Below are 26,024 nucleotides of genomic sequence, written 5' to 3'. Positions count from 1 at the left end.
TGATTGTTTAGCGAAAGAATGCAGAAAGTCAATTTGACGTCATTTCTCGAGCCTGTCGCAGGATCAGACGGGCTGATATACTTTATGTTTGCCACTATAGAGAGAGAGAGAGAGAGAGAGATGATATTCTTTCTCGCCTGCACCATCGAGATGCTTTGGCGACGGAGTTGCGATACGGCCCCATGAGGTCATCTAGTCTGCGCCCCCGTTTTTTTTTCTCCTCCATGCTATCCGTGATTGCTGAGCGCCTAGCAGGATAGCTGCGGATACCATTTTTCGAGTCTTTGGTATGACCCGGCCGGGGATCGAACCCACGACCTACCGCTCGAGAAGCCGGACGCACAACCATTACACTATCTCGCTCTATACTACCACCACACCAGCTTCCAAACCAGACTTTTGGTGACGAAACAGAGTGGGAATATTAATTCACTACGGCTTGTAAGAGCTACGATTAGTGGTGCGTAGTATTAAGTTTTTACAATCGCGTCGCAACTACAAAAGTTACACTGATTCTAAATTTCCTATCAAGCTTATTTGAATTATTCCTCGTCAGAATAGTTAACAATTTTTCACGATTTTCATTCGCACTTGATCCCGATTTTCATTCGCACCATTCGCACCACCTTCGTCATTCGCACTTGACCCGGATTTTCATTCGCACTATTCGCACCACCTTCATCATTCGCACTGCATTTTTTTTCATTCGCACCAGTGCGAACCGCCACACAGGTTGAAAAGCACTGCTATAGTCCGATAGTCGAAGTATATACGAGATCTGAACCATCGTTATGTAATAGCTTACGCATCGCGTACCATTTGCAGTCAGTGTATCAGAGATGAGCATGGATTAGGATTAGGTTTTGAAAAAACAGGATTTGTGAAATTTTGTCGGATTTTGATTGGATTTGGATTAGACATTTTTTCGGAACGGATTAGGATTTGGATTGGATTTATCTATTTTCCGGGAGATTGAAATGTCATGTGGCGAATGGCGACAAACTTTATTCAGATCAGTTATTAATGTACTTATGGTTACTAAGTTATATTGAATCAAGTGAATCGTTAGTTGTGAAAGAGAATTTTCGAATCCCTCCATTGCATGAATTAGTATTTTTTCTGAATTTCCAGTTTGAATCGGATTAAGATTGGACATGGACTGGAATATGAAAAAGTTATAGATTAGGATTAGGATTTGGATTATGACATAGAAATTTCAAATCCGCTCATCTCTACAGTGTATAGATAACCAACCTACGTAGGTTAGTTATATAGTCAATCGTTTTCGTTCGTATCGATTCACCGAGTCGGTCATTTCTCTACTGTTGCTCGGCGAAGCGTGAGAACGGAAGGAATCTATGTCTGCTCTGATAGCTTGGTCATCATAGGCCGTAAGTTGTAGAGTTACAGCAGGATATATTCGTCAATGCAGAGATATAAACAGCATGGATTTCAGTATGTGGATGATATCCAACTATGCCAATACGCAGAGTGCAATACTTGGCCTTGTAGTTATAGTATCATGCTGGGCGTTGTTCAGACTACAGCGACGGAATGCTGATAAGCTGCCGCCAGGTAAGTCACATCTCGTGTAACAACAGGTAATAAATAATATCTTACGAAGTATCTCGCGATAAAATTCGTATCTTGCACATTGCACATGGATGTCAAAATCAATTTCGGTCGCGTGACGGATACAGAGGCCTTTAGATCGCTTGCGGGCTGAATCAATCAAACTATGCTAAAATGTGACCGCAAACTCACTACACCTTTATTTTTCAGTAGGCGGCATGATCATCGAGCTCTCTATAAATATGATGTATGATACTACGGATCATTAGGGCTACTATTTTAAACAGTGCTCTTCAAACTTTTTCGTCGTGGTACACCCTTTTAGCATTTACTCGAAACTCGTACACCCCTGACCACATAACTCACTGATTCCGTAAAGTAAGCCTGATCTAGGGGTGTTCAACTCAACTTCCTTGCTATTCACGGCCATGCTTCGATTCCATATATAACATACGGCCGTATTCCGGTGGTGAGTCCTCATTACCCATCTGGACGTCATATACTCATGTTAAATTGGCTACTGGGAAATTCGCACCCCGGAGGACCGTTGTGGTGTTCTGTGTCATCACTGATATCTTGAGGTATTTCTTGGGTATAAAAGTTTGAAATTGTAGCAGCAGAACATCCCGCAGGCTTACTATCTTTTCACCCGAATCGCGAGCATAAAGGTAAAGGTAATTGGATTGCCTCTGTGGTCGCGCACAGCGCGAAAGATCTTTGCATCTGAAAAATTAAATTTCGTCGATAAAATTGGTTGTTTCACATATTACTGCAAATATTAATCCATTCTAAGCCCATGCCTGGTCGCTTCAACATCCTATCGTTTCATCACATCGCCTTACATCCTATCGGGCACTAGGCCGAGGTAGATGCCAGATTAAGAGACCACAACTAGTCGCTGCGGTATCATCCAATATGTTCATTACATCGCACTGTGTCTTGTACATCTCATTGTACATTGCGTGTGTCTTGAGCGGATGAAAATAGAATCTGACGATTGTTGATGTTGTGTCTTGTCTATCACATTATCCACTGATAGCTAAAAGTAATAGAACCGCTGATTTTTATCGATAATTGTGGTTTCCACGGATACGATTTTAGGTCACGGCAAAAAATATATGAATCCGCCGCACTGAACTATTTCACCACAGTAAAGAAACTGTGAGATTTGTAGATTAGATAGAATTAGATAGGTGGCTTTGTAAGACTGGTACCTTTTCGGCCAGACCTTGACCTTGACATTTTTGCCTCCATTGATAACCAGCTTTCACTCCATTTGTTACTTGGAAACTCACATGTGAACATTTTGCCCTTCTCCTTCTTTGACGACGATGTCACAGACGGTTACTAATGGCGACCGGAGTGAGGACGCAAGATTGCTGCCATTAAAACTGACTTGATAATGTGTCCAACCTTTTCTGTCTTGAATGATCGCTTACTAATAAAAAAAAACACTCAACTTTTAATATAAATGAGCTGGACGCATATGATATGAATGGTATATGATATGGTTTGGTATACAATGCTATTTCTTCTGTCAAGTGGCAACCTTTATCGAAAGCAAAAAGTAAATCCGTAAAGCCCCGTCCTGCCTGCATCAGGAGTTTGTAGCAATAGCAACCAAAGCAAGTGACGAATAATTAATTCAACTTGTAAATGTAAAGGAATCCTAAAATTTAATAACTTTGACATGATACTTTGTTGTGGATACAGGGTAGCAGCTAAGCATAGAGTGCAAGACGGAACTAATGGGTTTGAATTTTTGCGACATGCGGTTCTTTGCTCGAATTTGCACATATATTTTGTTATAATCCTCGAAGCTATACCATGTTTACATCCAAAACGTTACACCGCAATATCCATGCACAACATAATTGTATTACCCAAAAACTCGTAACTGTTCCCTCGGCAGTAACGTGTTTCAAATTGTTGAATTGTCGGAGGTTACCAGGGTGTTTCTTACCCTACATCACTGCTGTTACGGCGTCTTTACAAAAAATCCCCAAAAATACCCGGTAAAGGACGAATAAAGATCAAGGTAAAGTGTCCATAAATGAAAGACAGCCGAAAGATGAAAATCGAACACTACTGATTGAGAGACCGCGTATTTGGTCGTTTCGACCTCCTATCTCAGCGGTGGGCAAACTACGACTTAACTAAACTTTTTCTCAATATACTTCATCATGCCAATGCTAAGTTATAGTCTTACTAAGATGTTTATTTTTTATTCGATTGCTGGCGCAATATACTGACTTCAAACCCCGAGCATTTTGAACGGGTTCCATTGCTAAACGGTTGCCCGACATATGAGCATGCGGCGCAATGGAAAACGACAGTTCAGCATAGAACACATCAGCATGCGTCACTTCAGCATGTGACTGTATAACCCAAAAACTTACCCTAACCCGAAACATAGCCCTGAAATTAACCTTTATATATATCCTAACCTAAAGCCTAACCCTAACCCAACCCTAACCTACCACTAACCCGTAATTTAACCCACGTGCTCATGTGTCGCATGCCAAATTGTCGCATGCCGTAATATCGAATGCTCATATGTCCACGGACCTTGCTAAACACCACATTTAGTGCTGCACTTTGAAAAACTGATTCGCGCGTGAGTTAGATAGATTCGTCCTCGATATGTATAGAAGTATATTTTATATTTATAATATCAAGATATTGTAGAAGAGTATAATTAAAGATAACATGATTATTATGATGTCGTCAGCATTGTATGTCCAGGAGGCAGAGTTGCAACCAAGTGACAACTCAATCTCACATTTGTGGTATATTCAATTTACCACCAAGTAAAGTCCGAGTCCAAGTCGGATAACTGAGGGTCGAGTCTGAATCCCAACGTTGAGACTCGAGTCCGAGTTCAAACCATCGTGCTCATTGTTAATTTTCCCGTTCAGGTCATGCTCATTGCTCAACCCACATTTTTAAAACTCTGCATATTGACGATATCGAATGTCTGGCATCCGTATAATACTAATCTCCTCACTCTTTAGTTTCTTGTCCTGCTCTTCAAGTACCAGTACTGATAGACGAAACAGGAATAATACGGAAACTTTACTATTCGTTGAAGTTGCAATGAAATGCCTATCTTGGCCGTCCTAGTCTCGAGTCATATGACTTGGTCGCGTTATGCGAACTGACTCGAGTACAAGTCGAATCAATACACAAATTGCCTCGAGTTGATTCGATTCATTTTCCGTATTTTAAGAAAATATGTCGAAAAATCGCGACTCGAGTCGGACACGGATCAAGTCCGACTGGAGGTATCAATCGTCAGATTATATATTCATATGCCCAAGACACACACACAATGTGCAATGCGATATACAAGATACACAATGCGGTGTAATGAACAGATAGGGGGATGCCGAACGACCAACCAGTTGGGCCGTCTACTTGGATGGCGCCTACGCTCACCACTATACGCTATCAACCCCGCAAATGCAAAAGTAGAATCAGCAAAACAGATCGTTGCCCATATGGATTCAAATTTTCATCCTGTTCTAATAATCGGCACAACCGACTTTCATCCCTAATTTGACAAATTGGTGATTGAGGACGAGCAGCTCATAAAATCTTATCAATGTTTCTGACGCATGTACGTTATCACCGAATCAATGTTTGGCTTGTTTTTTTTTATATTCCCTCCGTCACTACTGTACTAAATAAAAATATTGCGTTTGGCTAATAATCTCGATTTACTAAAATGCGACCCGCGAATGGATTCAGATGTTGAATGCGGCCCGCGAGCCAAAAAGATTGCCCACCCCTGTATCTGATCATTACATTTGGCAGTGTGTCTGATGCATCTAATTGTACACTGTGTGTCTTGAGGAGATGAACATAATCGAATCGTATATTGATTAATTGGTTGATTGGTTATATGTTATTACAACAACAACAACCACAACAACGATTTCTGACACAATACATTTCAGGCCCTATGGGTTGGCCCATCGTGGGCAATCTACTCTCGCTCAACTCCCATGTCGAAGAGCTTTTCGCGAAATGGAATAAAAAATACGGCCCCGTCTGTCATCTGAAGTTTGGAAGCATTAATTTCATTATATTGGGAAGCTTGGAGGCCGTTACAGAAGCTTTCGTGAAAAAAGGCGAAGTTTTCAACGACCGCTTGCATAACACCATGCCCGGATTTGACAGCGATTCAGGTATCATATTTCTGAGCAATGGCCCTCGGCTGAAAGAGCAGCGACGTTTTGGTTTGTCGACATTGAAGATGTTTGGCATGGGCCGAAAGAGCCTCGAGCCCAAGATATTGGAGCTGTGCGAAGATTTATGCGACGAGTTGGATCCCTTCGCCGCATTGCGAGAACCTGTCGACGTCAGGCCTATGATCTGCGAAAGAATATCAGGGGTCATATCACAGCTGGTGTTCGATAAAAACCTGCCAAAACACGACGATGAATTTCGGACCTGGACCCACGTGATTTCGAACGGGACGAAATACTCCGGCATAAATATGTTGACTATGTTCTACCCGTCTCTGAAAGTATGCGAGTGAAATGTTGTAACCGCGTAAATTATATGTAACAGCGTAATTTCGGTTGTTAGATCATTCCACCTTTTCGGTGGGGTGCACAGGAGACGAAAAGATTGGAGCTTAAAGGTCGTCGATTATTGTTGAAGCAGATCGAAGAGCACAAACTTACCCGCGACAGCAAGAACCCCAGGGATATCATAGATTGCTTTATGCAAGAAATGGCAGACCGAGAGTCAAATGCAACACCCGACGACCATGGTAAGTTATAGTACGAATCTATCAGATTGGATTATGTTTTGTGGTTCAAGGTAATTTTGAAAGTATGATAGTTTGAAAATATATATATCAATGACGCGATGTAACTGAAAACTACATTTCTCCACTATTACCTCGAAGAGGAGTTTCTAAGAAGCTTGTAAATACACAGTCTCGATTCGTAACTCAGCATAAAACACTTAGCAACAGCACATGGCACAGGATCGAATTTGTCGACCAATCCACGCGCAGGCCCGGCAATGAACATTATTATTCGGAAATTTACAGTGCATGTCTATTTGGTCACCCTCTCCTCATATTGTCCGTGCAGATATCACGTTGGATATCGTAAACCAGCAGTGGGGTACGTTTTGAGTACTGCGAGCCACATGTATCTCATAGAATTTTCAGTGGGCCATATTAATTTCTCAATTCGGCTTGAAAGCCAAAAGTACACCGGCAGGTGGCAGTGATGTCATATTTCGCTGGTTGTGCTCGCACGGGAATGAGTGAAGGATTCTTTTCACGGGGCGAATCCTACGGTGCTTGCTCGAACTGAACATGTTGCTGTTTGCAATTTTCATTTCAACTTTTTACATTGAATGACTTACGTGACTTACCTTACACCGAAATTAGACAAGATGTCGTTTGGGCCTGACTCGAAACAATTTCTCCCCGACATGTACGACCGCGTGTACCCTATTGTTACATCTTAAACTTTTTCATCATAATAGTATGGAATTTCCGTGTTCAAAATGTATCTCCTTGTTACTCATATAATGTAGGGCAGGGGTGTCAAACTCAACTTGCGTCGCGGGCCGGATTCAAACCTTCAGATCGCTCGTGGGCCGGACTAGTCAAATGATTCCAATATGTTGCCTCAAAATCCATGGCCTTGTTTTTCACTTGAATACCTAAGAAAACTAAATTTTGACCAAATTCTGACGTCACGTATGCAAATTAGGTGTTTTCCCACATAATGTTAAAATTGTATTACTTATCTTCTGGTGGGAACTGTCTGTCCTTACGAAGTAGTTTGGCCTGAAAAAACGTTTTCGACTGAAAAACTGACAAATTTTTTCATGAAAATACTACTATTTTAACGAAATCTGGCCCTATGAAAAATTCCAGTAGATATATCGCGTATTATGGTAGAAATAATTAAAATTTGTTGTAGAACAACCAAAGATACTTTCCTACATTCTCGGGTAGAAAGTGTCTGTCCTTACTAAGTAGCTTGTCAAGAATCGAAAAGGAACATTCAACAGTAGCAGTTGTTGGCTGGCAACACTGAAGTTGTGCGTACACCGTACACTGCTGGTGACACACCGTGTTGCTTCATTTTGATAGTGTTGTCTACATTCTACATCACAAAATTTTTCATCATGCGCTTCTTGATATAAACCATGGAATGCCCAAGCAGTCTTGCGTCAGTCACCTACAGTGCATAATCTACGAGATGCAGAGGTCAAAAATTTTGTAGACAAATTTGATTGAGCCAAAACTGATGCAGAAGTGTGACATCAAATATTTGAATCAAATTTTGTGACTATTTTATTCTCCTCCTGCGTATAGCGGTTTTGCATTGACGTTTTCGCTTCTATGTGATGGATTCCTTTTTGGTCCATTTTTTCCAAAACTTCTGAACTCAGTGTGCACATTTTTCCTTTCTGGAATTGAATGTCAATGTCAGCGACTTGGTTCCTAACGGTGATGGTGACTAGAGTGAAACCATAACAAAAGGTTCAAAAGGTCCCCGGCCTCCACAGAAACCTGAGTCCCGTTCTAATCTTGATGAAGCAAATTCCAACGCCCTCGTTTATAGTTTGTTTGTTTTGTGGTATTCGTGGTGTTTGTCGACTACTATGGTCATTTACACCTCTAGGCTTTTTGTAAGACACCGCTGACGCGCATGAGGTGGCGAGGAGAAGCCTAGGTAAACCTCCAACACTTAGGTATCGGAATTCGGAAGTCGACCTCGGTCGGACTCGAACCTGCACCCATTGGTGTTGCAGCCGCGTATTATACCACTGCGCTATCTTGTATTCCTCACAACGCATATCCCGGGCTAACGCCACATTACGACTGAAACAAAGGAAGCTTAGAAATATGTAATCTCATATCGTCGCTAGAGTCACTGTTTTATAGGTTTAAAACTTTATTTGACCGGCCGATCATCCTGCTTTTGTCAATTCCATTGCTTGCGAATAAAGGTGTTGCTAGAAAAGAGCCACTTCATGGTAGTATAATATAACATAATATCACATGTATAGGCTTGGTAAGAGGGTATTCAAGTGAAAAACAAGGGCATGGATTTTGAGGTAACATTTTAGAATCATTTGACTAGTCCGGCCCCCTAGCGATCTAAAGGTTTGAGTCCGGCCCGCGATGCAAGTTGAGTTTGACACCGCTGATCTAAATCCAAATACATTGAAATAGCGCGATAAATTATGTAGGACTCGTGTCGAAAATGCTCTCGGGCAGACTTGTTCAACATAGATATAACTTTTGACAGATCACCTGTAAGATATCTGACGCGGTAATAGCAGCCATCGTAAATGATGAACGGTGCGTGTGATCGATATAGTCTATGGAAGGTGGTGCGCACTGCACAGCGCATCGTACATGGTGTACCTGTACGGTAAGTTAATATGGTGACTGGAGTGCAGACGCAAGACTACCACCGTGCGGTTGTTAGGTGACATATATTAACGGATTGAACGTGTTCCACATTTGCTATCTGGTAGCGGGTCGAATGACCGAGGTTATTATTACTTAAAAACTTAAAACTACTTAAAACCAAACTTTTTTTATAAATGTGCTTGATAATACTGTCCTTTATTCCATTTAGTTAGCAATATATTACGGTCCGTCTTGCAGACATGCCTGCTTTTCAGGATTCAATGACGCTCAACTGTTGGGGATGGTGCGAGATTTATTTCTCGCTGGAACGGAAACGTCATCTACCACCATATATTGGGCAATATTGTTCCTATGCAAATACCCGGAATACCAGTCAAGACTCTATAGCGAAGTCGACGCGGTGTTGCATCAAAGGCGACCGTCTCTGGAGGATGGTAATCGATTGAGCTACTCAAAAGCTGTAATTCAGGTTTGTTTCGAGAATGCTACTCCTCATAATAGCTGCAAAATCTAAATATATAACAACTAAATGCTTGCTTCATAGGAAACTCTACGCATGAGACCTATTGCTCCGATGGCGGTGCCTCACGTTGCGAATAAGGACGCTGAGATAATGGGATATCACATTAAGAAAGGATCATTTGTGGCTCCAAATCTGTACCGTATATTACATGACGAGAAATTGTGGTCCGAACCGGAAAAATTCGATCCGAGCAGACATCTCGACGTGGAAGGCAAATTTGTCAAACACCCCAGTCTCATTCCATTTTCCATCGGGCCCAGACAATGCCTCGGAATGCAACTAGCTAATATGGAAGTTATGCTATTTCTCGTCTCGTTGGTACAGCGGTTCTCATTTGAAGTGCCTGGCGTGGATGAGATAGATTTGAGAGGAAAAAATGAGATCGTCTTGAGACCGCACCCATATAAAGTTTTGATCAAGCGGCGATAGCACTTAATAGCGAGTTGCTCATGTTCACCTCAAATATATTACTATCCCTTACATAAAAATCATCTGGGAAGCATATGTGGAGTTTGATGCGGGTTGGTTTATCGGTCTTTGTAAATTTGAAGTTTTTACGGTGCATTTATGCATACACTGGAATAAACAAAATTTAATATTCAAGAAATGGGGCTACAGCTCTTATGGCAGTGCCCACGGGTCACTTGGCGCTAAGACGTGTGAGTATAGGGATAAACAACATATCCTATTGCAAAAAGTTGAGACGGCAGTGGCGTGTTCGCCACCGAAATAGATTCCGTATAGGTCAGACCTGGGCAAAGTACGGTCCGCGGAGCTATTCTGAGCGGCCCGCGAAAAGTAGCTAGGAAGAAATTCAAAACATAAAACCTACTTTTTGATGTTGCTGCGTGGATTAAACCCATAGGCTGTATAAAGTGAACCGGCATTTCGTTTACTCTGCCGTGATTACGCAGCCTACGTAGTCTACCTCACATGCGTAATCCATATTCAAAATAAAGTCAATGTAGCAAATTATGCCGTAACAATTAACGTCACTATAGTAACTGGTTCCACATAGTTTTTAGTAGTTCAATCCATTGCCATTGTCACATTGTGGATAACACGGGCTGTGCTTGAAATTGTTACTGGATGCGTTTCCAAATCGCTAGCTCGTAAAACTATAGATTACTATCCTACGGATAAGCGATCAGCATCGGACGGACTCGGATAGCATTCGGACCGGATATTGGCCAATTTTGTGGGAGTCGGATATGATTCGGATATTATTACGGAATTTTTTTCGGATATTGTCGGATAGTTGTAACTTTTGATACGGATATTTCAGTATGGTTGTAAAGTGAAGTTAGTTTTGATTACAAAGCCCGATAAAGAATTCATCAATTCGATAACCAGTCACAGACAGTTGACACCTTGCGATATGACTGCGGCATGGTAGCACTGCAAAATGTCAGTCAAGGATTCAAGCAAACATAAATCAACTAACATCGCTACCATTGGAGAGTAGACAATACCTTATAAGGCCAATCATATTATCACATCTATTTGGTAAAACAGATTAGGCCAGGGGTGTCAAACATCCGGCCCGTCAGACGATTTCATCCGGCCCGTGAAGCAATTCTGAGCAGATTAATAAAAAGATTATATTATCCAGCACGTTTGTAACAAATCATGAGATTTGCGGAAAAGAGTTCCTTCAAATAATCGCTCATGGTAGAAAGTGTCGGGCACGTAATGTTCATAGGTCACATTATAACATAAGTTCTTAGGTTTCACCAGTGGTGGCCCTACGAACGGGGGGGGGGGGAGGCTGGGCGAGACTTACCGGGGGTGCCCCCTATAAGTATCTATCCGTAACTTCAGACCCCCCTTCCGCATCGGTTATTATTATCTATCTTTCACCGCCGCAAAAGGTTTGCCAGGTCCTGGATTCGGCCATGTCTGTTTTGCATGTGTGCAAGGATAGACTACATCAAAACTAAGTAATTCTGCCGCATGCAGAGACGTGATGATTATCGGGATACGGACTTTTCTAACAAATGCAGTGATTTGATGATGATTGACACATCTGTACGGAATCATATTCTTGCTTGGTACACGTATTTCCATGTTTATTCGTCATTCTCCTTGAAAAAAGTGCAAAATCCAAATAGGGGGGGGGGCGGGCGACCGCCCTCCTCGCCCACCCCAAAAGCCACCACTGGGTTTCACTATACCGGAACAAGTCGGTGTCATTGACACCGAATTTCGAGAAGGCACACGGAGTTTAGAGTTTCATGGGAAATGGACCAAAAAGTAGTTATTCACAACAGAGAAAAGCCCAGTATTGTGTTCATCACGCTAGATTATGACTAAAGCAAAGGGAACATATAACTATTCCAACTTCTATCGTCGGTAACGCCCCTGTTTTAGCAGTTCTTAAACTGTATTCAACCGTACAATCATTTTATTTTCGCCAATTTCATTGTTCGCGAATAATGGTGTTGCGACTTGCTAGAATAAAACCCCTACGACACATCATGCATGTATTATTATCTTTAAATGCTTGATAATAAAGTATTCAAGTGAGAAGCAATGGCACGGGGTAATATTTTGGATTCGATTGACTGGTCCGGCCCGCGAGCGATTTGATGGCTTTAATCCGACCCGCTACATAATTTGACTTTGATGCCCCTGGATTAGGCCAAAGATACAGCACAGTTGAAGATTAATCTCTTCTGTTCGAATAAACACGTAACACGTCAGCGAGACAACTTCTGAACTGCTACTGGGGAGGAAATTTGGACATCTTTTGTGGGACCAAATTTCAGAATGGTGCCTTAGCATTATGTATATTGACATTTTGTGTGACTCGACTATAAGCAATAAGCATTGTGCTCCAAAGTTTGCGCTGATTGACCGATGGTATTTAAGCATCAGCTAGTTGCTAGTATACAAGCTTTCACGCCTTCCAGCATTTGGTAGCAAATGTGGCTTATCTGCATCCAACGTTAACCTCTCATAATTGTAAAATTCCATGGCAACAATTAGCTTCTATTACTCATCTTATCAATAGTTATTGGGTAATATGGCTCAATGCTTGGTTGTTTCATATGACAACTGCCTAAAAATTTCTGTCCTGCTTTCGATCCGAAATGCAACTTTCATCAATTCAATGTAAAGTAGTAGCGCGTCTCTTTGCGTTAGCCTTCAAATAATAATTAAATGTCCGATTTTTGTTATATTTCGGATATAGACAGATAGTTTGATGAGATTCTTCGGATTCGGACGGAAAATTTCACCGACACTCAACCGGTCGGACGGATTCGGATTCTCAAAAATCAACATCCGCTTATCACTGCTACGGATAGATGCGTAACTCCGTCGTCACACTTCATTACGCAGATAGGTTTACTGCTGAGCCGGCTAAAACCAGCATAATAGATAGTCCCATAGCTGGCGAGCCATGTGCTCAACTGTAATAAAACTGGTCTTAATCGAAAGCTAGTGAAAATACAAATTAGAATATGCTCAGGGGGCAATGGAACAACTCCGAAATAGCCGTAAAAGCCGATTGTTCCGAACAATCGGATCGCCACAACAACGACGATGGCCAATTCCATTGAGCGATTGTTCGGAACAACGCTGATTTTCAGACTTAAGCATCTATTTCGGGGTACTTCCATTGCCATGAACAGATTTTAATTTGTACACAACATATGCTATACATTTGCATTTGCATTACATTGGTGACATTGACAAAATAGATACACCCATCAATCAGTGCTCGTGATTACTATGAGTCATCATCACTCATCAAGGATGAACGGGCATGCCAAAAAAGGGAAGCTGAAATTCGAAGAAGATTTGGAGCACTAAATATCTGTCAGGGGTAAACCCATCATCCGTCAATTTAGTTTGTGCTGAGCTCGTCAACGTGTACAAGGAGTATAATTTAAGTATAGGCTGGATCATAATACAGATACTCGGTCAAGGGAGGGAGAATTTGAGAAGAACCGAAGGCTTTGCTCAACAACAAGGCTATATTTCACAAAGCTGCACTCAGTGCATCGTGTACACTGCTCAGAAGGCAACGACCAAATCAATAAGGTTTACAGTATCCCAAATATATTTTAATGTTTTATATGAAAAAACGTGGATACGGGTGTAAAGAGAATTTAAAATCTATCATGCTTAACATTGTTTCGAATGATGACGATAAATAAACATTTCTCATTACCTTATGTCAATACATCCACTGCACAGCATCTATTAAACAATGTAATTCTCTGCTTTCATATTAGAAATAAAATTAATACGTTGGAGGGAATTGTAGCTAACATTTTTGACTCGACCCGCCAACGTATTCTCTACTTCTCGCTCGGTGCGCCGAGAAAAATTATTGTCCACCCCTCGTAGGTAGTTGATGATTAACGATGTACCAACTACTGCAGAGATTTTATTAATGCGTATCCGCCGCTAAACGGAAGACACTCCACTCGCTAAGGCAGCCTATCACGAAAAAGAAAGAACAGACACCTATACCAAGTGTCATATGTGCAATATACAATGAATCTGCTACACAATTACATAGTAAGGTCGTCGCATGATTAGGAAGTATTCTGCTTTGCGCAATTCCATTGCCTTCTGCCGATTTTGCCAGCATATGCGAGGAGATGCAATATGTAGCGTACATTCACCAACACCACCGAGAGCTAGCGTATGCAAATGCACTCGCGTCAGTTGAAACCAATGTAACAGGGATTGTTCGATTCTAAAATGTTTCCATAAGCATACAGTTTCCTAACCTCAAGTAAATTGATACATTCTTGAAAAATATATCCGATGATATCTACTTAATACCAAACGGGAAATGCATAACAACACCTGTATAATTTATTTTATATCTGTTGTCTTAACTCCCATACATCAACCCCCCCCCCCCCAATCGCTCACTCATTTTAACATGCCCAAGCATTCGTGGAATCAAGTAATACTCCCGAGTTTCGCAACGCAGGATGATTGCCAGCAATAGTCTTATTGATGAAGTTATGTCACAATGAACCTCTTTCGTAAATACATTTGACGTTCCCAGTCAATTTCTTTAATAAATACAGAAGCTGATCAATAATAATTGAAAGAAATTGCGCGCAAAAATTTATTATCACAAAAATTTGCATTTATCTGAAACGCTGCTTCCCCCGGGTCCTTCGAATTCTGCCGATATATTTCCAATGCCGATCTCTATCATCCTTTTCGATATTCTATCGATCCGCTTTTCGACAGCATCTTTTAAGCCGAATTTTCTGAACAGGCACTCGATTGACTCGGACAGGGCGGAGTCTCGGCGGAAATTCCCATCCCGGTCGGTCTAAGAAATATTCCACGCGCACAAGTTTAGATAAGTGCAGTCAAAGCATAGTGATGGTCAGCAACGATGTACTTCTGCCTTTTCGGAGTATTACTTGCTCAGTGATTAGGGTTTAGTTAATACTATTTCTACTTCTACTTAGGAAAAAACACATACTTTTTACACTTCTGATATTGCAAAGAATAAGCACAACCTTTACTAGTGATATCGTCATAACAACCGGTAGTAATTGTGACTGTATCGCGGTAACCGAATTCATTTTAGAAAATTGAACCCATTTTACGTACGTCGCGTGGACGCGTCTAGCATTTTCGAACCTCTGATCAATTGCTAGAGTGTGGGACTCCTTGTTCAAATCTACTTTTTGAAAGTACTTAGGCTTTAGAAATTTAATTTATACTTCCGCTTGAAATAGCTTTGACATGTCTTCAATATTGTAGTGAATAGGAATTTCCTTTGTCATAATACCAATTGCCGATACTCAATCATGACTTCGTCACAAACAGGATCAGAGATTTTGATGACATTGAACAATTGACTACAATTACAAATAACTATGTCTGGAAACTAATTAAGTAATAAGTAGCTTAGGGAAGTCGGTCGGGACGACGTGTCGCATACTTGCAGTCAAATTCCAAGGCGATAGCTCGCTATGTTGCTTGAGGCGCTCTAATAAAAGTGATGCAAAACTATCCAATCGCTACTTTGTACTTAACAAAATCTAAAACGCGAAAATAGTTTGACTACAAAAAATGTTGAAGAAGTCTAACAACATAATCTCTATTGTAAGCATTCGGAGCAGGTAAAATATATACTGGAATACTGCGGAATTGATGTTTTTATTGTTACTGAGCGCCTCCGGTATTATATCGATGGATTGTGATTGAAGTAAGATGTTCATTATTCTAGATGGCGTGCAGTGTCTTAGACTTGCAGTTTTAGCCGACAAGACTGCAGAACTAATCTAAATGACGGCGGTATCGGATTTGATTGAAGTAGTGGTTATCTTATCAAGGTATGTTTTTAGCTATACTTCCCCCGTATACTCCAACCGTTCTCGAAGCGTATAAATACTAATTACATTTTGTCAAGAAGTAGAAAGTAGTATTCAACATACTTGCATCAAATTTATGAATGGAATTGCCATAGCAGCCGGGTGATATAGTCTCGTTCTATCAACCGATGCCGCGCATTTGTGGCGCCATTATATTTAGTACTAAAAACAGGCATATAGACCATCTTGCGTGTCGGAAAGAAACGGCTCAAAAGTATATACTTCATCTGCTAGAATACATTTCGATTGCCTCATAAAACATTACCTCAACGCAGTCTTTTCGGAATTCTTTCAGTCCCAAGAACTCGACAACCCGTTGCATTTCCCTGGTAGGGTTATTCTTTATGCGTTCGTACGATACCAGCAGCAACTTTTTCGAAGATTTCGGATCGCGAACAAACGGATTGCTGTCGGCGTCAAAAACCCGGTCCGTCTTTGGGTCGTGAAATTTTTCAATCCACGTCATTGTCGTGTCAGTCCATTTGTCCGTTCTGTGGATGACGTGATCCATCCATACTTAGGGGAGAGAAGTACTTCAGACGTGTGTTTTAGAGATGAGGGATCCCAGAGAACCTCTGCCATATGAGTACGCTATAGTGGAACAGATGACTTAGTGACTGAAAAACTGTTGGTCGACATGGAAATTACTGCAGTGTGTCATCACAATTATGGTATCTATAAGCAGGAGTATTATTTTGATATAGGCCATTACGAAATATTTGCCCGAATAGGGAATGATATCCGCGGATGAGATAAAATTGGTGATGATACAGCAATCGGTATGCTGTTTAATAGCCGTCTCCACGAAGGTAATGACTACATATACCGACATCGGATCCAATGTGGCCGAATCACAAGTGTTCGGTCTATCTCCTGAATATATACCAGAAACAATAAAATTTCTTCTCGCGAATTCCCTCAAAATTCATTTGGATATCGGATAAATACGGTGGACGGTGGACGTACGATAAAATTATGTATAGACGGGCCATTTTGACAGCTGCTATATTCATGACAACAGCTAGAACTCACGCTTCGTCCTGAATAAACGCGGGTCCGCCACACCAGTATGGCTGCTGCTAGATCTCCAATTGAACTCGGACAATACCGCTCGGTGCGGATCTCTAATCACTATCACAGCTCTTTCAAATTTGCAATGTGCTCGCGGGCCCGTTGGATAATGCGCTGAAAAATTGCGACGAACGCTGCGTCATCTTTTGAGGCAAAGCGAAACCGCCACTGCTCATCGGAGAAATGAAGGAGTAAATATCAACATCTCGAATGGTAATGGTGGGGGGTAGCAGACCGCCGTAATAGCTGATTTCGATAGTAATTGAATAGTTGTTACGAATCTGCACAATTCAATTAACTCAATAACAGGCAGCGCTTCCAATATTGCAACCGGCGAGGGCTTTATTTCTAGCAAGGATCACAATCGATTCACATGTACGTAAGGTTGGTAACGAAATAGTTCTACTCTTTCGGATAGCTCACGTCGGTTTTGCCTACTTTGGCTACACTTACTCAAATACTTAATTTTTCGGACTACTTCTACTTGATTGTTTTTAGGCAAAACTATTTTTTTACATCCGGATATTATAACGCAGAGAAAATTTTTAGACAGGTTTGCATTACTCAGATCAGTGAAATTGTGATACCAACCTGCTGAAATAGCCACTATATCACGGTAGCACAAACTGTATAGGCTACGTATGTACGGAATATTATCGTCTTTTATATCGTGCTATAACGATATCTCACAAAAAGTGTTAAAGCCTCGACAAAATCTACCATTTTCAGGCCTTCTATTTTCTACTTCTACTAGGAGTAATTTTGTCACGGCTTCGAAATTGCTACTTCTAAATATAATTAAGTAAAAAGTTGTGACATTACTTCTTCTTGTAATTGAGTGGTAATGCTGACTACTTCAATTAACTCTGATGGTTTCAATAAAGGAATTTTCGCCATGCCTGAACACGCCGATAACACTGGGCAACAATTTTGAACGAAAAATTTGTTGACTTTGATTTAGCCTTTGAGTTCAGCTTATTTTGGCATCATGTCATAAGTTATATAGCCAAGGGCTCAGTTGAATTATTAAGAAAAAAGGGTCAGATATCGAGCTAGGCCGATGCTTTCACCCATTTTTGGTTAGATGCAATTATCCGTGGACATTTCAAGCACATATTTGGTGCAAGCTGCAGGATATGGCAAGAAAAATAAACATTACATTCGCTATCAGCCATAGGTCCAATGCCCCATTCTGCCTATCCAGTGTGAATTGAAACTCCTACGCTCGATAGAATGGATCAAGATGAAGATCTTAGGGATGAAGATTTTGAAATCGAAGAAGATTCAGAATGTAGAGTAGTTTATCAACACAAGTTAAATGGTCTGACATATGCTTTAGGACTTGGGATAGAAATAGTCGAAACTTTCAGCATCCTTCCGAATTGAGAAAAGATTACTTGGCAAGAGAGAAGATATCTCACTCTCGATCATGAATAATTGCATTCTCATCTTAGGGCTACTGTCGGTTGCTTCGTGTATTGCTTTGATACTGGCATAGGCATGATACTGTTACTATGGATGGCTGGAAGAGTTAGGAATCCCGATTAACAACTCAGGTCAATGGCAAATGTCTAGGCAGCTCGAAGAGGATCTTAAAGTGTGGCATTCTCCAAAATGGCATAAACATAAACAATTGCACACTCAGTTAGTCTTCATGAATAACACAGAGAATGATACATAAACATTGAGAATAATACATAAACATTGAATTATTGCAACATCACAAGCCCGATTGGATCATATGTGTCAGCTTTAAAATATTGTGTTTTCTTAGTGATGGTCAGACAATAAGGATGGACATGTACCCCTGATACGCATGTGCCACTGTCACATGTTTGTGTCGGTCAGCAGACATTCAAAAAAGCAAAAATATCTAAGTTAGTTCAGATTTGGCAGGTGCCCTAGCTCAGTAGTTAGGGCACAAGTCCCGCAATTTGTAGGCTCAGCAGTTCCGATCCAATCGGTGGCTGTCACCGTCACCCTAATACCCAGAAACTGATGAGAAATTTTATCCCAGCTCTGGAAATGGGTATGGGCGGCGGATTACTATTCCCCTGTGGCACTCCACACTGGGAAATCGAATGACATTGAAGCATTTTAGTAGTAAAACTAACCTTTTATCGCCACCGTTCCCCCATCCATGCAGTCGTCTAATTCAGCACGGAAACCACCACGAAGCAGGCTTCGGTCAGTGTATATACTGCCCGTCCAAAATCCCGTCGCTCGTCTGATGAGATAGCGGGTCCACGTGTTGCCGCTACCAGGGAAGCTTACTAAGCCCGTTAGCGGGTAATGCAGTGCTTCCTGATGATGGTTAGAGTTGATTCCTTTATTCATGTACTCCGCGTGACTACAATCTGCGAAATTTACAATTTACATGTGGACGACTGGCAAAGGTACGAATTACTGTTGATCCTAGCACCAGGGTCAGCACCGTGGCTCAAACGGTATTTAAAGCGGGGGCCGTTTTCAGAATGCATAAAAACTATTCAGGTGGTATACTGGAGTCAACCGTTTGAAATCCACGCAATAGCAAACCAGAACTGCTTTTCGATATCAAAAAGGTATTTATATACTTTACTATGTCGGAAGGTTTCGAATATGGATTGGGGGACTTTCATTTTGATTTACAAGAAATAATGGTGACTTCATACTTCCGATATTAACATGTGGCCAAGAATGGCTCCATTTGTTCACTTCTTCCCTCGCAATCCGAATTTCCACTTTCGCGTTTGACACCAGCGTGGTGATTGGAGGCTCATCTCTAACAGGTTTGCTGTGGCCAACCGGCAATACCGTTATTTCCTTTGGTGCGGTATTTTTCAATGTTACTAGTTCTTTCTTTCCCTCGGGTTTGCTGCGAGCCCGCTTAGTGTTTCCCCAGTCAATTTCATAAGCTTGCTTCCACAAATCAGTTGTTTCTTCGGCTGTATTAGCAATCAGTCCAGCGTTACCTTGAGATTCCATTTTCGCCTTCTGTACCCTAAATTCGCTATTAGCCTGCTTAATATTTCCAGATTCATCCCCACCATTTTCATTACGCAGAACAGATCCCGTGTTGCTTGCATCCGCAATCAGCCCAGCATTAGCTTCAGATGCAAAGTTTGATTGCAAAGCATTAATTTGATTCCTGGTAGCTGCCTTATCCAGTAAGAACTGAGGCCACCTCGACTTCCGGTAGCTAGCACACTCCGCAATATACACGCGGTACAACAGAGGAACTGAACATAGCAGTATTGTCCCTAACACCAGCGCATTACGGCGAGCTATTCCATGCATCGGTCTTCATTCGCTAGTGGGAACCGATTCTCAGGTGTTACCCGTAGGCTTGCTTACGTTGCGATTACATTACGTAGCAGTAAGCTTAGGATAATGGCATAGCCGTAGGGTTTGTTCAAATCTTACAAATTTAGAAGTCAAACCCGACAGCGGCATCAACTTATGGACGCTTAGTGAGGGCAACCACAGCAGCCTTATTATCCTGGAATTGTACCAGGAGTCGGATTTCTAACACGAATCACGACGTCATAGCGACGTGCAGTGCAGTCCGCAGTTCACGCTGAAACCCGGGAGACAAGACTACAGCAGTGCCTGTAGTCGCCAGCTGAGTAGTTCCAATCAACGAGAGTCATTAAATCACGGAATCCAGCAGTTTTGCCTTGACCTTCACACAAGTTTTCCAACTTATAGGCGCAGTGATACGCACGTTGAGCTACCACTGTGCTGCCAAGGCTTCACCGGGCTCGTTGACCAAACAGTTCTCTGAGCGTGTATCCATGTTAGATTAGGGTTGCCATACGTCCGGAATTTTCCGGACATGTCCGGAATTTCACTGAAAAATCTGCGTCCGGTAGGAATTTCTAAAATATGCCTAAATGTCCGGAATTTTGAAGGCTTGAAGCAGGCTCAAAAGTTTTTCGTAAATAAACATAAACAATATTATTTTCAAGCAGATTTATGCTATTCAAAATTGTTCTTCGGGCCGCGCGCGAGTTAATGCAACGTATAATGTAGGCAATGTATATTAGTATGGGCTCCAGGCACCACCCTCGTCAAAAAATGCAACCAAAATAAATATAAATAACCATCATTTACTGAAATAAGTCTGATTGTAATCGCAATTATAAGCTAACGGTATATTCCTAAAGTTGGTTAAGGCCGATTGGATCCTTCAATCACAGATAGTGGCTCCAAATCTTGGGGTCGTCCGCCTCTATCTGGAGATCGCGATGATGTTGGACGTAATCAGTTTCCTAGGTCGTGAGTAAGTTTGGGCAGGCTGAATTTTTTTAGTAATCAGCTTATCAAGTTTTGAGCTTTGCCACGGAACATTTTCAAGTGGGAAATGCGATCGCGAGCATAAAAGGTTGGAAATCACCGGATGTGGAACCTGCTGGTGGATTCTATAGTAGCCTAATATATAGAAGAATCAATATTATTGACAGAATTCATACATAAAAAACAGCCAAATGCATATAGTAAGTATCCAACAAGTTACATCGACTATACCCTATGGTGGGCCCGGAAGGGGGGGATGGGATTGTTGTTTCGGACCTGAATAAAACACATAAACAGATAGCCGCACCGACCTAACTGTATAGCAGTGCTGTCAAACACAATACTGACAGGCCAGACACGGCCCGCCAGATGATTTCATCCGGCCCGTGGAGGAATCTATTGCAAACCCTAGCAAGTAGCAATCACCAGAGCTCACATTACAGATGGACCAATTCATGACCTATGCTTCACTTCATTCCTGTATATTGTATACAGTCGATGGGCAATGCTTTGCTAGTGTGACGTCATATTGACGGTCAATGTGTTACACCTTTTTAAAATCCGCTAGTGGGCGCTATAAAGTGTCCGGAATTTGCTTCACCAAAATATGGCAACCCTATGTTAGATGCTATGAATACTTTAGGATTTAGTTGTTTCGTTCGCACCATTTCATGATTTTATAGGTCAAACCAACAAATTATTTGATTATTTGTCCGTATAGAACTGACCATCTACAGAAGACCAGGGTAAACTGCATATTGGGACCGTTCCGGAAAATATTCGGCGTTCAGTTGAGCTAGTTTGAATAGAGGTCAGTCCATGGTGATTGGTGAATCAAATACTCAATGTCGGCTTTACCACTACTGGTGTTATGTAATCTACGCGCCCCGCCGTACTTCATAATAGGTCCGCTCGAATGTTATGTGCCAGCACCAAGTAACGCGGGCTGGAGATGCAGGGGGCTCCGTCTCACTCGACGGCTACATGTCCAAAAAAAATTGCGTCGGACTTAAAAAAGTCATTAGTAGCTCCTCGAAACGAACAACAAGCATAGCACATAAATTAATTGGAAGAAACTTTTCCGCAATAAACCCGTCATCGAGCGAGATAGTGTAATGGTTATGCGTCCGGCTTCTCGAGCGGTAGGTCGTGGGTTCGATTCCCGGCCGGGTCATACCAAAGACTCGAAAATGGTATCCGCAGCTATACTGCTAGGCGCTCAGCAATCACGGATAGCATGGAGGAGAAAAAAAAACGGGGGCGCAGACTATGATGACCTCATGGGGCCGTATCGCAACTCCGTCGCCAAAGCATCTCGATGGTGCAGGCGAGAAAGGATATCATATCTCTCTCTCTCTCTCTCACCACACACATTTTCTCCTCAAACTGTTGAAGATATGATTTTCCGCGTTCCTTTCTCATCGAATCCTGTCATAATCGTAACATTTCATTCACAACTTACAGAGCTATTAACCCCGGTTTGTGATGTCGTGTGCTAGATTCTTTGAATTTTGACGTGTGTTGCAAAAGTTGAATTATGTTCCAAAGTAACTTATAATAATAATAACATTGTAAGTTACTGACATTCATACTTGTACAAACAAAGGGATTGTCAAAATGTGCAACTACAACTACTCACTTCATGGGGCCGTATCGCAACTCCGTCGCCAAAGCATCTCGATGGTGCAGGCGAGAAAGGATATCATATCTCTCTCTCTCTCTCTCACCACACACATTTTCTCCTCAAACTGTTGAAGATATGATTTTCCGCGTTCCTTTCTCATCGAATCCTGTCATAATCGTAACATTTCATTCACAACTTACAGAGCTATTAACCCCGGTTTGTGATGTCGTGTGCTAGATTCTTTGAATTTTGACGTGTGTTGCAAAAGTTGAATTATGTTCCAAAGTAACTTATAATAATAATAACATTGTAAGTTACTGACATTCATACTTGTACAAACAAAGGGATTGTCAAAATGTGCAACTACAACTACTCACTTTTTTAAAACTAGAACTAGAAACTCCGTAACTAACGGCCTTTCAAAATGAGGGCTTTCGACCCCAAAAAGCCACTGTTCGAGTGATCGTAGTGACGACCCTGAGCTAGCGATCGATTCAGGAACACCACACAACAGAACAACTAACTAGATTGGCAGTTTGTCCAAGCCTGCAGGCTGTATTTCTACCTAGGCTTTGAGTCCTCTACAGCGATACTATCCAATCTCCAAACAAACTGCAGAACGCTCAAGTGCACCATCATTTATTCTTATTCAAAAAAAACTTGAACACACAAAATCGCAAATGTAATCAGTAAACGAAAATTTTGCACATTTTCATATCATCTTTGCACGTCGGAAGGAAGCATTCGAATAGGCAGAGTGTCGCGATACGGGTGGAAGTAAAACCACGCGGCTAGGTTAGAATTCGTCAACCCACCCAGATCAACGTATCAAGACAAAGCCCATCGCCGCGATTAGATAATGGCTGATTAACCGTGGCTTTCTTTTTTCAAGGATACGGTGTCGTGGAGCGTGCGTGAGGAGAAAAACCCACAAAGGCGACAACACCTCGACATTCGGCGAGGTCTACACCGCAGTCAAATCAGAGACAACAGACACTACTAGTAAAGCGACTCACAGTGCTTCACATCAGTTCGTACCCCCGCGTCGGCGTGTCATACAGTGAAAAAGTGGGTGCAGTGGCGCGGGGAGTACCCCATTCGGAGATTCGGGATAGTCGCGAAAAAAAAACTTCTAATATATGAACGCATCTTACCTACTATAATTTCAATGAAAAGGCTAATTGTACTGCGGCGCGTATAAGAAAACCCGACACTAAACGGGGAAGAGAATTTGCAAGAAAGCGCTGAATCTACTGTCGCCACCGGTTCGGATTTCAAGAAAACGATAGTCCTCCACGAAGCGGATGTTCACGGATCGCTACCTCCACCACCAAGATTCTTGAAAAACACCGCCCAGCGCGGTCCAGTTACGATACAACACGGCCACCAATAGAAGAATAACTCCGGTGGTGACGGCGCGCGTCTGTAAAGGAGAAACATCGTTATAACACCACCCCGCGCGTTGGCGACCTGCGTGAAATGTAGGGAAGGGTCCAAAATAAACTTTTGGCAGGCTCAATTGGATAGTTGAAAAACTTCGTGGGGTAGCTAGTGAAATTTGGCAATAAAAATTATTTATTTGATAAACCCGAATTTCTTTTAAATCTAATAACTATGCTTTTACTGGTTGGAATTGACTCAATTTTGTGCGCAGTGTTTTTTAAGCAACCTAACCATTTCTTCACATTGGCTGTAAAATTCGGAAAAAAGTTACTTTTGAACAACTCTAACGTAGGCCGCCAAATGTGGTCACTACTCAGCCCCGAAGTAATTCTACTTTTTAGAGTAGTCAAGTAGGTTCTACGGTAGTTACCGGCTTAGACTATTTCTAGTTAACAGATTTCAGTTTTTAGGCAAACAAGGCCAAGAATATCGAATTTTGTACTTCGCGACACGATACAAAGACTACGCGCGGCGCGAATCTTCACCCAAAACCCGCGTCACAGCTATTTACACGCGCACACGCGAGCCTCACCGCCATTGTCGCCGCGACAATGCCCGCCATTCAACACATTCACTCGCCGACACGGAAGCCGGCATTCAATCAACAGCGGTGATGACGTACGCAACTACGCTAGTCTGGAGGCTCCGGGCCAATTCGCACAACTAATTTACAAGAATTGTGGACCACATCACTAGGGCTGCGCACAATGCTTCGAATCAAATATTAGTAACAATGATTCCAGTAGCGGGTGGTGTCATTTTTGAGCACTAAACGCTCTTATATCACCAACGAGAATCATTGTTTTTTATACATTCCGCCATCGTGGGAAGTCTTGAAATCACGGCGTAGTATCACACGCAGTACAATTCTTAGCACGCTAGCGGAAATTGCTCTGAAGTCGCGAGCAACCCACACAGCATCGTCACAAAGTGGGATGAAAGAGGCGCGCTCGAAAAATACCACATTAGCTTTATGCTGTGCAAGCGTCGCGTACCTGATTCCGCACGAAAGGCGTCAGGATGCTGGATATCGTCGACGCGAAAACGAGCAGCACCGCCAGCACGGACAACAAGAGATTGATCAGTTTCCCCACCAGCGCCTTGGCGGTGGCGTTCTCCACGCCCTCCATCGTCACCAGCTGCTGATGCTGCTGCTGCTGTTGGACTTCCATTTTGGTGATTCGCGTCTCGCAGCCCTCCAACGCTTCCTGCCGAGGCAAGCGGGATAATTCCGTGAGACAAAACGGACAATAAAGCATATCCAGTCAGCACCGATGCTGGCTAAGCCACTGTTGGTAGTGATGACTCTCAGCTAGCATTGGCTGCAAGAGCATCACGAAGCAAAACACAGTTATCACGATTCACGCCGACGCAAGTACATATTTTAAACGCGCCACTGGAGCTAGAGCTACACATAAAACCAAGTTGGCCGTTAACTAACTAAATTGCTTGTTTGCAAGTCCGCTCCTTCTGTAAATTGTTGCAGCGCAAACCTGTTTTCGGATATCGGCTACGCCTGACGCCGGCGGTATGCAAAGCTTTTGCGAAATCCGCTATATTCAGCTACACATCGCAATAGCGTGACGCCGCCGTACGGCCAGTGAATTCTGCATGTTGAATTCGGCACTTGGTCAATGTGGCATTAGGAATGCATCAACTATTATTATTATGAAAGCGATGGATCAATATTGTGTTAATAAATTCACTGAATACGAGTGTGAATTGTCACGT

General features: G+C 42.1%; 3 protein-coding genes across 8 annotated transcripts in view; 1 reads left to right on the top strand and 2 right to left on the bottom strand.

The window, feature by feature from the left end:
* Positions 1-1,271: 1,271 nt before the first annotated feature.
* Positions 1,272-12,048, top strand: LOC145455056 (cytochrome P450 2U1-like). Its single transcript, XM_080333011.1, has 5 exons — positions 1,272-1,575; positions 5,532-6,103; positions 6,166-6,352; positions 9,247-9,461; positions 9,537-12,048. Exons 1-5 carry the CDS (start codon positions 1,446-1,448, stop codon positions 9,942-9,944), a joined length of 1,512 nt encoding a protein of 503 aa, XP_080189137.1. The 5' UTR covers positions 1,272-1,445; the 3' UTR covers positions 9,945-12,048.
* A 2,485-nt stretch (positions 12,049-14,533) lies between these two features.
* LOC145455057 (uncharacterized) lies at positions 14,534-20,291 on the bottom strand. Of its 2 annotated transcripts, XM_080333013.1 has the most exons (6): positions 19,746-20,291; positions 19,603-19,688; positions 19,063-19,305; positions 16,910-17,062; positions 16,143-16,393; positions 14,534-14,823 (listed from the first exon to the last, which is right to left on the bottom strand). In XM_080333013.1, the coding sequence occupies exons 1-6, from the start codon at positions 20,225-20,227 to the stop codon at positions 14,617-14,619; spliced, it is 1,422 nt and encodes a 473-aa protein (XP_080189139.1). In that variant the 5' UTR covers positions 20,228-20,291; the 3' UTR covers positions 14,534-14,616. The 2 variants fall into 2 exon arrangements, with proteins under 2 accessions (XP_080189139.1, XP_080189138.1); XM_080333012.1 differs by having other exon boundaries at positions 19,603-20,289.
* Positions 20,292-23,473: 3,182 nt separating this feature from the next.
* LOC145456506 (transmembrane and coiled-coil domains protein 1-like) overlaps positions 23,474-26,024 on the bottom strand; it is a 28,189-nt gene continuing 25,638 nt past the window's right edge. For all 5 annotated transcript variants that reach the window (XM_080334627.1, XM_080334629.1, XM_080334626.1 and 2 more), the window contains 2 exons: positions 25,289-25,501; positions 23,474-24,273 (listed from right to left, as the gene is read on the bottom strand). In XM_080334627.1, coding sequence (XP_080190753.1) covers positions 24,169-24,273; positions 25,289-25,501 — 318 coding nt within the window. In that variant the 3' untranslated portion in view covers positions 23,474-24,168. The remainder of the gene's footprint in view (positions 24,274-25,288; positions 25,502-26,024) is intronic.

Source organism: Botryllus schlosseri, chromosome 14 (assembly GCF_051294905.1).
Source record: "Botryllus schlosseri isolate E-star chromosome 14, Bs_hap1, whole genome shotgun sequence".
In the NCBI taxonomy this organism is placed as follows: domain Eukaryota; kingdom Metazoa; phylum Chordata; class Ascidiacea; order Stolidobranchia; family Styelidae; genus Botryllus; species Botryllus schlosseri.
The sequence above is the reverse complement of the archived record's forward strand: the minus strand, read 5'-3'. Positions and strand labels throughout refer to the sequence as shown.